At 35.1% G+C, this 14,002-nt stretch overlaps 1 protein-coding gene across 1 annotated transcript; it reads right to left on the reverse strand.

Moving 5' to 3' along the window:
• Positions 1-455: 455 nt before the first annotated feature.
• On the reverse strand, positions 456-13,752 carry Fdx2 (Adrenodoxin-like protein 2, mitochondrial Ferredoxin 2). The gene is made up of 3 exons (XM_089712981.1): positions 13,472-13,752; positions 3,407-3,586; positions 456-1,454 (listed from the first exon to the last, which is right to left on the reverse strand). Exons 1-3 carry the CDS (start codon positions 13,609-13,611, stop codon positions 1,298-1,300), a joined length of 477 nt encoding a protein of 158 aa, XP_089569107.1. The 5' UTR covers positions 13,612-13,752; the 3' UTR covers positions 456-1,297.
• Positions 13,753-14,002: the final 250 nt, after the last annotated feature.

The following is a 14,002-nucleotide window of genomic DNA, read 5'->3' on the forward strand; positions in this document are numbered from 1 at the left end:
CAAACGTGCATAAACTCGTTTATCTCATTCGACGCCCAATCGTACTCGACAAGCAAGAACAAGTATTATAGAACCAGCCGATTGATACAGGAATGTACAAATCGGATTATTTAACAAAAACTTGTTAAAACATGATTGCCCGCGGTCTATTATATCCAACCGAGTTTGAGCTATATCTTAATATATTAGTTGATAATATTAGTTCATAAGATGTCGACTCTCGAAGTCGAGAGCTCAGTCGGTGTCTAAGAGTCTTCCTAGCTAGGTAGATGAAATTATAAATCGACCCCAAAGCCCTACAACGCCCCCTTTTTTTTCTGGGTCTCTTACCGCCCCCCTTTAGGCCTGCAGCGCCCACAAGGGGGCGTTATCGCCCACGTTGGGAAAGACTGGTATAGATGTAGCCTACTTTTACCACGAAAAAATAACACGGGAGATTGAATAAAAGTCACATACTCGAAAAATAATTTATTAAAATACCTCAAAACAGTAACATTACGTATCTATCATAACTATTGTATATAAACACATTTTAATACTTCTAAAAAACAATTGCTGCCCTTTATCAGTCGATCTTATCTTTAATAATGGAGGACTCGATTGATGACAAGTTTTAACTACAATTTTACTATCATAGCTTGTATTGATAAAAAACATTTATAATTATGGCTTTTTTATTAATTTTTTTCGAATTGCAATATAAAATATTGCTTTCAAAAATGAAATTAGGATTTTATTACATTTATATAGTTAAGTAGGTAATTTATTGTGCAAAATTCACACTTAAATATACTTTTTTGATAAATAATAATAAGGTTACTGGGAACTTGTTTATTTTTTCTTTCATTGGGGTTATAGGCAACTCACAAAACTATAGTTTTCTTTTTTGGTTTAAAATAAAACCCCGTAAAGTTGTCACATATAATTCAATAATTTATTAAATAAATTATGAATTTAATTGATTTACATTCTAAAACATATGCAAAGATCCCAAGACCGTAACAATAACTGTAATAAAAACAATTCACACATACACTATTTCGCTTAAAAAATAATATTATTATGGTCTCTTAAATTCTTTTAAATAAAATTCAACGCCATTTACATCCAAAAATTCTCGAAGGACCAATTTTTTCAAAAAATTGTCAAAACTGATTATTTCTCAAATCGTATTTACTTTTGGCATTTACAAAACATTCACTTTTCTGGGTTTACAAATTCAACAAAAAAATTAAGCTAGCTACAACTTCAACTGGTAAAAAGGTTGAATATGTTTAATTGAGTACAGCGCCATCTATCAACTGCGTGCGTCGTTCACACTTTCGGGCACTTTCACTACGAGTCCGTCGAGTTCCTTAGTGAGTGTCACTTGGCAGCCGAGCCGAGAGGTGTCCGTGAGACCGTAGGCCAGGTCTAACATGTCTCGTTCTTCGTCGCCCGCTTCTTCGGGTAATCTGCGAAAGAATGATAGAGATAACTAAAACTTTTAAGTATTAATTTTGCTGCTAATGTTGTGAGAACTAAATAAAGATTTTATTACTACCATTATTATTTAAAAGGTACTTCTCAAAAGCTATATATCTTTCTGCCCGCGTGAATTATTAGCTTTCTACGACCGCGGCGGCTTCACCCACGTAGTTAAAAATTCCCATGGGAATGATATTATGTTTTACCATGGAAAAAAGTAGCCTATGTGACCTATGTCACTTTTTAGCCTGCTAACTATCACCAGATGTAAAAATTATAATATCATAAATAGCTATGTTGCGAATTGAAAGACAAACAAACAAACTCATTTCGTTCAATGGCGTATTAGGCATTCTTATTGGAAAGTCTGGTAATTGCCCTACTCGTGTAACGGTAGCCAGCGAGACGTAAACTATTGTTATGCGTGAGGGTGGGAAAGAAAATCGAACACGGCTTCGGGCTTATGAACGGCCGTTGACGTTTTAAAATACACTATCCTTGTATATGTCGGTCCTTTTGTTAAGTCATTAGTCATGAAATGAGATAAAAAATGTAATCAAACTGACAGTTACCGAGTGACATTGCGATAGAGAGAGAATATATGTAAAAATCTTTAGTATGCAATATCTACGTCAACAGGCGGGTCTCTACAGAGCCAGTAGCCTCGCGAAGCAATTGCAGCTTGGTCAGTGTGGATTAAATTTTCTCTCAAAAATTAAATTTCTCTTTTCTTCTAACAGAGGAAATTTAATTCTCATGCAGAGATTAGCTTTTTTTTCAATAACGCATGTTCAATAGTTATTCTTATTTATGATATTCGAGGCAAAAATTAATTCTCCAAATCAGTGGATCCGTAAAAAACAACAACAAAATTCAAAAGTACCTAACACAACTTATTTTATTAATTATATTAATAGCTGCGTCCCGCGGTTTTACCCGCGTAAATGAGTTTTTCCTTTTAATTCTAATGTTCCTGTGGGAATATCAGTATAAAAAGTAGCCTTTACACCTTATGAAATCAGCTGACATCAGCTACATACCAGTGAAAGTCTCGTCAAAATCGTTCCAGAGATTAGCCGGAACAAACAGACAGACAAAAGTTGTAAAAATTATTATATTTTTAGGTGTACCGTATACATATACATCCATATGCATTTAGGAAAAAGCGGTCATTTTAACATTACAAACAGACACTCCAATTTTATTATTGGTATAGATCTAATTTACCAAATTAAAAAAGTATGCTAAATAACTTCAGGCTGTTTATTTGTGTCAACGAAATAGCTGACATCACATTGACTCAATAAATCGACTTGTTTATTTCTCAACTATCATTTAATTGCAATTTTAAATGTAATGCCGCAGCCACACTATGCTCCTCGTCCTGCTCATCGCGCTGCCCTGCACTCGTATTGCCGGTCCTTTGACTCGCGCGCAAAAGCCGACAAAATAGGGAGCAGTGAGCAGGACGATGAGCACGACGAGTGGCATGACGAGTGGCATGACGAGTAACGTGGCCACACTATGCCTCTACCTAATTTCCTCGTCACTTCCCATACCACTCGTCGAGTAGTGTGGCTGGGGTATTAGAGAAAATTAAAATAAACACATTAATTGAAGCAAATAATCCCACAACCACGACAAATCAAAACACAGTCTCCTAACTGAAAAGTTCATAAAAATGATAGTAATTTGTTATGTCCATACATTAACAAAAATGTTGTTGAGTTTGTCTATTAAAAGGTCGTCAAATTATATCTGCGCGAGCGGATACATATATCACAATAAAAAATTAACACCTTATTTCGTGGCAGCAGGTCTAAATCACGCTCGTTACAAAACTCTGCCTATAAACGAGCAGGCATAGTTTTGTTTCGGACAATTTTTGTATGTGAGTCTAGTCGATTATTGTATGTGTTCTCTGTCACATCAATATTACCTGTCGAAGTCCTCCTGCGTCAGTACCACGTGACACGTGGAGCAAGTTACTGTCCCCTCGCAGGCTCCATAGCCGTCAATATCGAGGTCGTTGTTCACGATCACGTCCAGAAGCGTGTCGCCTACTTTGCCTTCGGCTTCGAGCTTGCGGCCGTCGTACAGGAGGAAGGTGACCTTAACCCTGCGTAATGGAAATCTCTATTAAATACGTAAGTCCCGTGTACCCTATGATATGGGGGCAGATGCATTATGCATGCATCTGTTTCACTGATCGACTTTCTTGGTAACAAGTCTAGGGACAAGTAGATGATCAGCCTTCTATGTCCTGCCAGTACGAGACATTTTTTCAAGGAGGCAATTTTAATTATTAAATACTTAAGTCAATTGATATTTAAAACTCAGTCAAAATGGAAGCTAACGATAGTAAGTAGTGTCTTGCATAAAATGTTCACTCATCCAATTTTTTTTTTCTTATTTGCAGTTATATGGGCAACAGATTTTATGAAAATTTAAACTGTCTCATTAACACAGTTCATGAGAAGCCTGGTAACAGACAGACAGCGAAGTCCGAGTAATAGGGTCCCGTTTTAACTTTGTCAACACACTAAAAAGTAAGAATTCTAATCTGATTGTTATGTTTGAATTTTTTTCTTTTATCTAAAAGTTTAAGATCAAGCTAACTACTATACAATAATATTTTCTACAAAAAATCATTAAATTAGATCTAGATTACACATTTAGATTACAACTGTATTATGTAGTAGTAATCTTCACTGAATAACTAATATAGTTAAAAAAAAATATTATACTGTCACAGATCCATAATAAGTGTACAAAGTTTGAATTAAATCTGTCCGTTTAGTGTGGGTAAAATCGAGTCTAAAGGAAAATAATAAATATAAAATAAAATATAAAAGTGAAGCTAATAAAAGTGTGTTAAAAATGGGTTTCATTTCTGTCAATTCATCAATCACCATGAAAACTACATCCAGAAAAATAACTTAAAAAAAATTTATTGTTTAAATAAAAATTTATTGTTTATTTTCTCATTTAAGATGACAATGAAGCATGTAGAATGTAGATACCTAATCTTGCTTTCTTTTGCAAATTATTTTATATTAAAAACATGGATTTTACGTCTACTCTTGCTTTTTTCGCAAATTATTTTATATTTAAATCATACATTTTATTGCATTAAAAATAACATATTTTTAATTGTCTCAAATGCCTGAATACATACAATTTGTTAACAAAAGAAAATGCTGGTAACGCTTACAATAGCGCAATTTGTTATATAATTATATTAAGTAAACAACTATTTCTTGTATGTACATCTGAATAAACAATTTTGCAATATGTGTTATAGCCAAAGGTTATACCATTCTTCAATGTCAATTTATTTTTAAAAGAACCTCATGGTAGTAAAATTATAATTTGTATTGAAAACTAACAAAACGACTGTAGTGTTTTTTGAAAGATAATTCACAAGAAAACAATATTATTTATTTGTGACTTAGGTTTTATACTATACTAGCGGTCCACCCGGCTTCAACCGTGGTACATGTTTATATTTTCTCTAGATGCATAGTCCACCGTGTATATGACTGACCGGTTGGCTTGGTTGGTAGTGACCCTGCTTTCCAAGCCACTGGTCATGGGTTCGATTCCCGCCCGGGGCAAATGTTTGTGTGATGAACATAGATGTTTGCTCTGTGTCTGGGTGTTGATTATCTATATAAGTATTTATTTAAAAATTATATATGTATGTTTATCAGCCATCTGGTTACCATAACACAAGCGAAAGCTTAGTATGGGATCAGATCGTGCCGTGTGTGAAAATTGTCCTGAAATATTTATTTACTAGCTTCCGCCCGCGACTCCGTCCGCGCGGATGTTGGTCTTCGCGTGGATGGTTTATTTCTCCATTTTGAGTAACTCTGACAATGACATCTTATAAATATCTATTGGACCCAAATACGGCTAGGCCTATAATAATACGCAACGTGTGTTCGCGGTTCAACAGAACAACGTCTATGGATAAAACTGAAAAATTAAGATTATTTTTTTTCTACGTATTTTTCCAGGATAAAAAGTATCCTATTTTACGCCCAGGATAATAAGGTATAATTATACCAAGTTTCATCGAAATTGAACCGTTAGTTTTCACGTGATGTCTTCACATACAGACAGACAGACAGACAGACAAAAATTTTTTTAATCACATATTTGGGTTTGGTATCGATCCAGTAACACCCCCTGCTATTTATTTTTTCAATATTTTCAATGTACAGAATTGACCCTTCTACAGATTTATTATATGTATAGATTTTATATCCAATAATATACACAGTGGACTATGCAACCTGGGGGGGAACTTACTTTTCATACCGTATATAGAAAATTTTACTCAAAGGAACTGTTCCATTATTTTTGAAAATAATGAAAATTTCCGATAATTCGGCCTAGTTTTGCCACGCCTGGGAATTTTATCTCTCCTGTATTTTTATTGCATCCACAATTAGGGTTAATAATAAGGAAAGTTTTCTAACGATTTTAATATTTTTTATTAAAGAAAAGGAAGGAAAAGTATCTAATAGCTGAAGAGTTTGTTTGTTTGCTTGATTGCACAAATCTCAAGAACCAACAGTCTGGTTTGAAAAATTATTTCACTGTTAGATATTCCAATTATTGAGGAAGGCTATAAGCTATACATTATCATGCTAAGACCAATATGAGAGGATCAATGCGGGTAAAACCGCAGGGCACATCTAGTATATACTATATCTCCTTCCATCTAGCCCTGATGTTTTATAAACATTGATATCTTATAATTATATGAAAACATCAGATAAAGTACAGTTTAGCCAAAATAAATTATTATACTTTTCAATCATTATATTAAAGTTTAAAAAGTTAAACTAAAATTTTGGTGATTTTTCAAATTGTTTCTAATAGGGGTTGAAATGTTGATTTATATGGTCCCCTCTGTAGGTACAGAGTACAGACCTGAAAACTTAAAGGGGTTTCTTTAGAGAACTGCCGCACGTATTATAGGTTTTTGGTGGGGCGGGGATGGGGGGGAGGAGGGGGGGACCCTCCCACCAAAAGGGGAAAGTTAGGAAACCAATAGTTTTGGAGAAAATTCAATTTTCCTATTCTAACCTCAAAATGTATGGAATTGGTGTAAAATCATTTTAACTAAGCATTAGACGATAGTAACATATTTTACGATACATAAATAAAATACAAACAAGTTATGAAAACCTACGTAGTTTTTTTTATTTGAGTGGGAATCGCCCTAAAGTATCTTCTGGCACTCGCCGGCCGCTGCCGCGGCACGCTCGCTTCGCTCGCTCGGCTCGTGCGGCAGTTCAAATGTTAACCTAACACGCTCGTCGCTTCGCTCCTCGCTACCTATTTAGATATTAAAAATAAAAGTTTAATAGTTTTTTAACCTACGTAGATTTTTTTTAAGCTATTGCATAGCTTCTATCGCGGGCCTTGAGCGCGGGGACCGAATCCAGAAATTGCGTAACGAAAAACCTCACGCTCCCCACTCCGACGGGCACGGAGGTGTGGCTTGAAGGCATGCTATGCAATAGGTTTGCCGCGGCAGTCCCCGAGTGCCACACGTCTTTTTTGTTTGAGTGGGAATCGCCCTAAAGTCGCTTCTGGCACTCGCCGGCCGCTGCCGCGGCACGCTCGCTTCGCTCGCTCGGCTCGTGCGGCAGTTCAAAAGTTAACCTAACACGCTCGTCGCTTCGCTCCTCGCTACCTATTTGGATATTAAAAATAAAAGTTTAATAGTTTTTTTAACCTACCTACGTAATTTTTTTTTGTTTGAGTAGGAATCGCCCTAAAGTCGCTTTTGGCACTCGCCGGCCGCAGCGTAAAGTCACAGTACAGTGAAATGGAACGTCTTGGTCCGCTTTTTTTGCAGAACAAAACGGATAAATGCACTTTTTTCGCACAAAAAATTATTAACTTTAAAAATTTTTTTTTTTTTTTTTTTTTTTTATTATTATTATATCTGCGATCAGTCGCTAGACTATAAGCGGATATGTTGAAGGCGCGTATGGCAGGAAGGATGCTGCTCCCATTGGAGTCCACCCTTTATTTTATCGGGCTTGGTAGCCGGCAGTGTTGACTAGTCAAAAATGTCTCGTCGCTTTTTGAGACGACGCACGTTTTCAGGTTCAAGCAGTTTTGTAGCAAGAGGGTTTGGATGTTTTCCCAATCGCACTTTGTATGAAAGATGTTGCGTACATATTTCCTCTTTGATGGTTGGTATGTTCAAGAAAGTGTGGACCTCTTCTGTTCTGATGAACCAGGGAGCACCTGATAATTGCTTGAGAATATAGTTTTGAACTCGTTGCATTATCATTATATTAGAGTTACAGCTTGCACCCCAAAGTTGCAGTCCGTATGTCCATATTGGTTTAAGGACTGTTTTATAAATGAGGAGTTTGTTGTTCATGGACAGTTTTGAGTTTCGACCTAGAAGCCAGTGGAGTCCTCTGTATTTTAAATTTATTTCGTCCCTTTTTTTTTTAATGTGTTCTTTCCAGGTAAGTCGACGATCTAGATGCATGCCCAAGTACTTGACAGTATCACAGTGGGGAAGTTGAGTACCGTTTAGTTTTACAGGAGCACAGTTATCTTTGCGAAGAGTAAAGGTCACGTGTACTGATTTAGTGACACTGGCAGTAATTTTCCATTTTTTCATCCAGGATTCTATTTCATTCAGTGCCTTTTGTAGATTTTGGGATGCTTGCATCGGACATTTGTGTGATGCAAGTAACGCTGTGTCGTCTGCAAACGTCGCAACTACTACATCTGAGTTTCTTGGAATATCGGATGTGTATAGGGTGTACAAAACTGGTCCGAGTACTGATCCCTGTGGTACTCCAGCAAGGATATTGTAGAAGCCTGATGTACATTCGTTTTCTGTGACTTGAAATATTCTATTGGATATATAAGATGCCAAAACTCCATAGAAGGTATGTGGTAATAAATTTTTGATTTTGTACAATAGGCCTTTATGCCAAACTTTGTCAAAAGCCTGCTGTATGTCAAGAAATGCAGATGAACAATATTCTTTCTTTTCAAAGGACTTTCTTATGCTTCTACAAACTCTGTGGACCTGTTCCAATGTGGCGTGTTCACTACGAAATCCAAATTGATGGTCAAGGATAATTGATTTTTGTTTAAGGATGTCATTAAGTCTATGGAGCAGAGATTTCTCGAATAATTTAGATGTAGTTGGCAGAAGACTGATCGGTCGGTATGAGCTTAATTCATGAGCAGGCTTTCCAGGTTTAACTATCATTATGACCTGCGAGACTTTCCATAAATCAGGAAAGTGCCCTAATCGCAGTATAGCATTAAATAATGAGGTAAGAAATACTATTCCCTTTCGTGGTAATTCCTTCAGGACCTTTCCATCAATGAGGTCAAACCCTGGTGCTTTGTTACTGTCCATGATTGTAATGTTCCTACGGATTTCTTTAGGAGTTACTAGTTTTAGAGGAAGATCGAGTTGGTAGTCCTGCATGAGAACTGAATCAATATATGTTTCATCTTCATCATATTCTGTTCGGTTTGACTGGAAAACTTGACTAAGATGGTTTGCGAAAGCTGTAGCTTTGTCTTGCGGGGATTTAGCCCAGTTCCCGCCTTGAGTTCGAATTGGTGGTTTGTGATGAAGTGGCCGGTCAAAGTTTTTGCATGCCTTCCAAAGTGAGTAATTTGTAGCTTTGGTGTTTGTTAGATTTTCCAGATAAGCTTGCATCGATGCATCATTGGCTTCGGATAAAAGAGCTTTCAGATCCTTGGCGGTTTTATTCAGTTTCCTTTTATCGTTTGGGTGTCTACTTGTATGCCATACTCGCCTCAGTCTCCTTTTTTCCAATATTTTTGTTTTTATGGATTCTGAGATAAGCTTGTCCTGAGGTAGGCGGTTCGGTAAGTTGGGAGTACATGTCCAGCAGCATTCCTGTATTGTTGTGGTAAAAATTCTTGTAGCTTCATCTATATCTGTCTCAGTCTTCAGGGGTATTTTCAGATCAAGCCTATCGTTAACCAGTTTGTGGAACCTTTTCCAATTAGTGCGTGTATTATAAAGTTTTATACTTTTTGAAACTTTAATAGCATTTATGCCAATGGTTAGTATAACTGGGACATGATTCGAGTCAACGTCCAGGCATGTTTGTATGTGATGGAAAAGGCTTGATAAACCCTTCATTATAAAAAAGTCAATAACATCAGGCAATCTTTTCGAATCACTTGGCCAGTTGGTAGGATCTGGTGTAGAGATGGTTCCTAACATATTTTTGTCAATACTCTTCTTGAGTTCTCTCCCCCTAGTGTTAGTGAGTCTTGAAGCCCAATGAACATTTTTTGCATTCCAGTCCCCGCCGGCAATAAATCGAGTACCAAGTGTGTTAAAAAATTCATTGTACTGTTCATCTGTTATTTTGTGCTTAGGAGGACTGTAAACAGCAGACACATTAAAATTTCCAATTTTATCCTCAATCGAGATGGTGGCTGCTTGCAAGTGGGCTGTTCTGTATTTAGGTTGGGCATGATGTTTGATGTTGGACTTGACTATAACAGCAGCACCGGCGTGAGCAGTACCATCTGGGTGGTTAGTTGCATATACATCATAGTTACTTATTCTAAAAGTGCTATTATTATTGAAATGTGTTTCAGCCACAAGAAGTATGTCAATTTGGTGTGAGTGCAATAGAAGTTCAACTTCATGTTTTTTTGGAGACAGACCGTCTGGGTTCCAAGTTGCTATTTTGAGTGACGTCATTTTGATATTTTGGACACGAGGGTAGTAATCAGGTTGATTAGTGTGCTCATTTGTTGAAGTATAAGATCAAATTTTTCAGCTTGTCTGAGTAGCATGTCTTCAATGGTTTTGTTTGTTGGTGGAATTATAGGATCATTGTTTTTATTACCACGTAGTACATCAGAATATCTCATGTTTTTGTTGCTATTAGTATTTTGTGTGAAATTATCTTTAGTATTTAGCAGTGGGTTTTGAGTGTTAGAATTTTGTATTGTTTTATTTGTTTCTCTATTTATAAGATGTGAGCGGTTCTTTTCTTTTCTTTCTAGAATTTCTCTGTACACTTCACAACCCTTATAATTTGCTGGATGTGCACCAAGACACAGAGCACATTTTGCTGGAGTAGTACGATCAGTCTTTGGGCAATCTGCCGTTCTATGAGATTGTGCACATTTAACACAGCGATAGGGCCTCATACAATAATTCTTAGAGTGACCATATTGCTGGCATCTTTGACATTGGACAATAGTGTTTCGTTTCCGGGGATCTTCTATAGTGACTGCTTGGTGATAGATGAATTTGATATTTTTTACAGCTGTATTGTTCGAATTCTGTTTTAGGTTAGCAAAGAATGTTGAAGTTGGTTTCTTGTCTGGCCCGTATTTGGCATTAATTATTTCTCCAATAACTATATTTCCAGTTTCCTCGATGGCTTCTTTAATAATTGTGATGGGTGTAGTATAGTGAAGGTTTTTGATGACGATTCTACAGGGGCGTTCATCTTTGCTATTAAATGTGTGTCCAATTAAACCTTTTTCTCTGACAATAGATACTGTTTTCTTATAAGAATCTATAGTTTGGCAATTAATGCGTAATTGGTTTTGGTTGACGATTTTGTAAGTAAAGTCTTCTTTGCTAATGATGTTTTCTAATAGTTCAGTAAGCTTATTGACATCTTTGATACCATATAATATTATTGGAGGTGGTTTTGTTACTTTCTTGATGGGTTCACTATTTTTGCTCAAATCATCTTCCCTTTGGTCAACGGGAAGACCACAGTACTGGTTGTGAATTGATATTCTTTCTGGAGATGGAGAGGATGTTTTTTTCCGCTTGGCATTTCTTAGGGAAGGGACTCGTTGCCAAGTAGGAGGAATAGTGTCTTGGGTTAAATCGGAACTGGACTGAGTTTGGATGTTTTCAATTTCAGATGTTGATATGCTTCTAGGTTTTGACATGAATAAGCTTGGGTGAAACGCTTGTTGTACAAATTTTTTGTTGCTTTGTTTACAAGCAGTGGTTTTATTAGGTGATTTCTCATTATTCCTTGGCATTAGCTGAGTTTCAGTTTCATTTGAAATACAAGTTGGGGAGTTTTCATTATAATTACTCATTTTTTTCAATGATCAAACTAGTAGCATGTTTATATTCATTAATCATTATTTACTTATTTATAGTATTATGCTATTCAATATATTTTTTTTTTTTTATTATTATTTATTATTTTTAAAAGTTAATGATATTTATATTCTATTATTATTTATTTAGGTAGTAGCAACACAGGTAATATTGTCTATGGATTGTCATGACATGTCAATGTCATGTCATCTTCACTTGACAATAGAAATGTAAGGTTTAGTTGAGGGTAGTCTGTAGTTTGCAAAAAGTTTTAAGTGTCACTATTGAGTTTTAGCACTAGTTTTTTTTACGAAAAACACAACACTTTCACTGGATAACAATCACACATGAACTTCAGGTTATCTTTTCCACTTTTTTCACTTTTTAACGACATAAACTAGAATATTTCCCGTAGTAACGATTTTATCTTCACGAGAGTATGTTTTCGTGGTTATGACAGTTGACATATATCAACTTTAAAAATTAATAACTAAAAAACTACAAGTTTCCTAACGATAATATTTTGGAATTACAATCTTACATTACCTAGCTAACTAAAAATATAAATATTTCCAACAAATTCGTGCGGCAGTTAACTAAAGCCAACCCAACTTAAACACATGATAATTATCTTATTGATATATTTACATTTTTTGGATAAAAAATATATGACAATAATGAATCGCTATTTAGCGATAATGCCGCCGTTTGTTACAATGTATCCTAGATTAAGTCTCAATTTGTAATTTTTAAGAGCAATAAAGAATAAATCTTAGATTACAAAATAAAAGACAGATGGAGCGATGCCGAACTAAACCGAATGATTTATCGTCATTTCCATAAAGCTATGTGTACTGTCATTTCGCCGTTGCACTGTACGAACACGGTGCTTCTGTGTGCGTGTTATGTTACCAGATAATGAAAAATTTCCCAAATTTTTGCCCGACTACGGAAGAAAGAGGGTTATGTTTTTCGAGTGTAGGTATGTATGTATAATATTTCTTTGACACGCCCTGCAGTATAAACAGCTGTTGGATCGATTTTGAGTTGTGACTTGTGAGGTGTCATTGCAATCATCTGAATTATGAAGGTAGCTGTGGTGGTAGTGACGTAGGCTACATAAATTATTAGCAGTCATGTTTTAATTTTTATTTTAATATAAATTCGGGTTTTTGATATTATTTTATAATATTGTAAAAATTATTTTGTTACATAAAGCACCTATCTACTAAAGTTATACATGGACAAAATAATTTTATTCAATTTTTATTAAATAAATTACATTAAATTTATTAAATAAATTACATTAAATTTATTAAATAAATTACATTAAAAAAATGTATAATGCTTTTTAAAATAATCTAATAATGACCATGGACTTTTATTGCACTATACAAATAATCACATTCACGATCGAAAAATCCAACAGCACTACCCCGAATATCTTTTAACCATTTTACCCCTAAAAATGGCAAATTCATTTTCAAAATACTGGCAGCATACGTTGAAGTTTTGTATTCCTTCGTATTTGTAAAATTATTATTTGTATACAAAATTAAATAAGCCAAATAATCTACTTACAGAAAATCTGTAAAACGATATTTTATCTTTTTGTTTGTTTTCGGGAACGAGTTTTACAGCGTTTTAATATCACAAGACAGCATTTTTTTACTAAAATATCAAACCCCTTTTGACGTATTGCATGACACTAGAATCGCTATAGCACTAGCGGAGGAACGTATTCGTTTTTGATTTCGTATTTTCTTTGACAAGGGCGATAAATGATTGACATGCTCCATCTGTATTTTATTTTGTAATCTAAGGAATAAATAAATAAATAAATAAATATGACAATATATTGAAAATACTCACGTATCTGCTTGCAAAGCGGGTCGTGTCGTTGATAGAGGTACCAAATTCCTATAATTGCCAAAAGTCGTCATTGGACCGTTATTTTTCCGCACACTCGGCACTATGTATTTAGGCAAACTTTTTATTATATTTCTAAACATTATTGTATAATGTGGAATGACTTCTAAGTCACAAACACCTAACTTATAAATAATTCACACTTAAACAGCGTCACAACTCACAAGTTAGTATTGCATTATCGTAACTTCTTATCAAAATCACAGAGCAAGTAATATATAATGTTAAAGTGATCTTGAATTCGGAAATTACGATTGCCAAATGCCAAGTCCACGACGTGAGTAGTGACAGCTGATTGCTTCATGCCAAATTGACAAATAAAGATCTGTTCTGAAACAAAAATTTTCGTTTTTATTATAGGTATAATCGTTTAATTACATTTTGCAGAGCTTATGGGAGCAAAGAAAAATTATTTTAAATTTATTTAAACTTCTTTAAAAACGATTTTCGTGCAATATTATATATTTTTATAGG

This window comes from Colias philodice, chromosome 29 (genome assembly GCF_061535455.1).
Source record: "Colias philodice isolate Cphi_HAF_F1 chromosome 29, ilColPhil1 Martin Lab GWU primary, whole genome shotgun sequence".
Classification (NCBI taxonomy): Eukaryota; Metazoa; Arthropoda; class Insecta; order Lepidoptera; family Pieridae; genus Colias; species Colias philodice.

Excerpts from the sequence above, each read along its gene's own strand:
- Fdx2 (XM_089712981.1), bottom strand. The coding sequence starts at position 13,611 with ATGTTTAGAAATATAATAAAAAGTTTGCCTAAATACATAGTGCCGAGT. Across the intron at positions 3,587-13,471 it reads CCCGCTTTGCAAGCAGATAC|GGTTAAGGTCACCTTCCTCC; the intron begins GTGAGTATTTTC and ends TCCATTACGCAG. Across the intron at positions 1,455-3,406 it reads ACGCAGGAGGACTTCGACAG|ATTACCCGAAGAAGCGGGCG; the intron begins GTAATATTGATG and ends ATTCTTTCGCAG.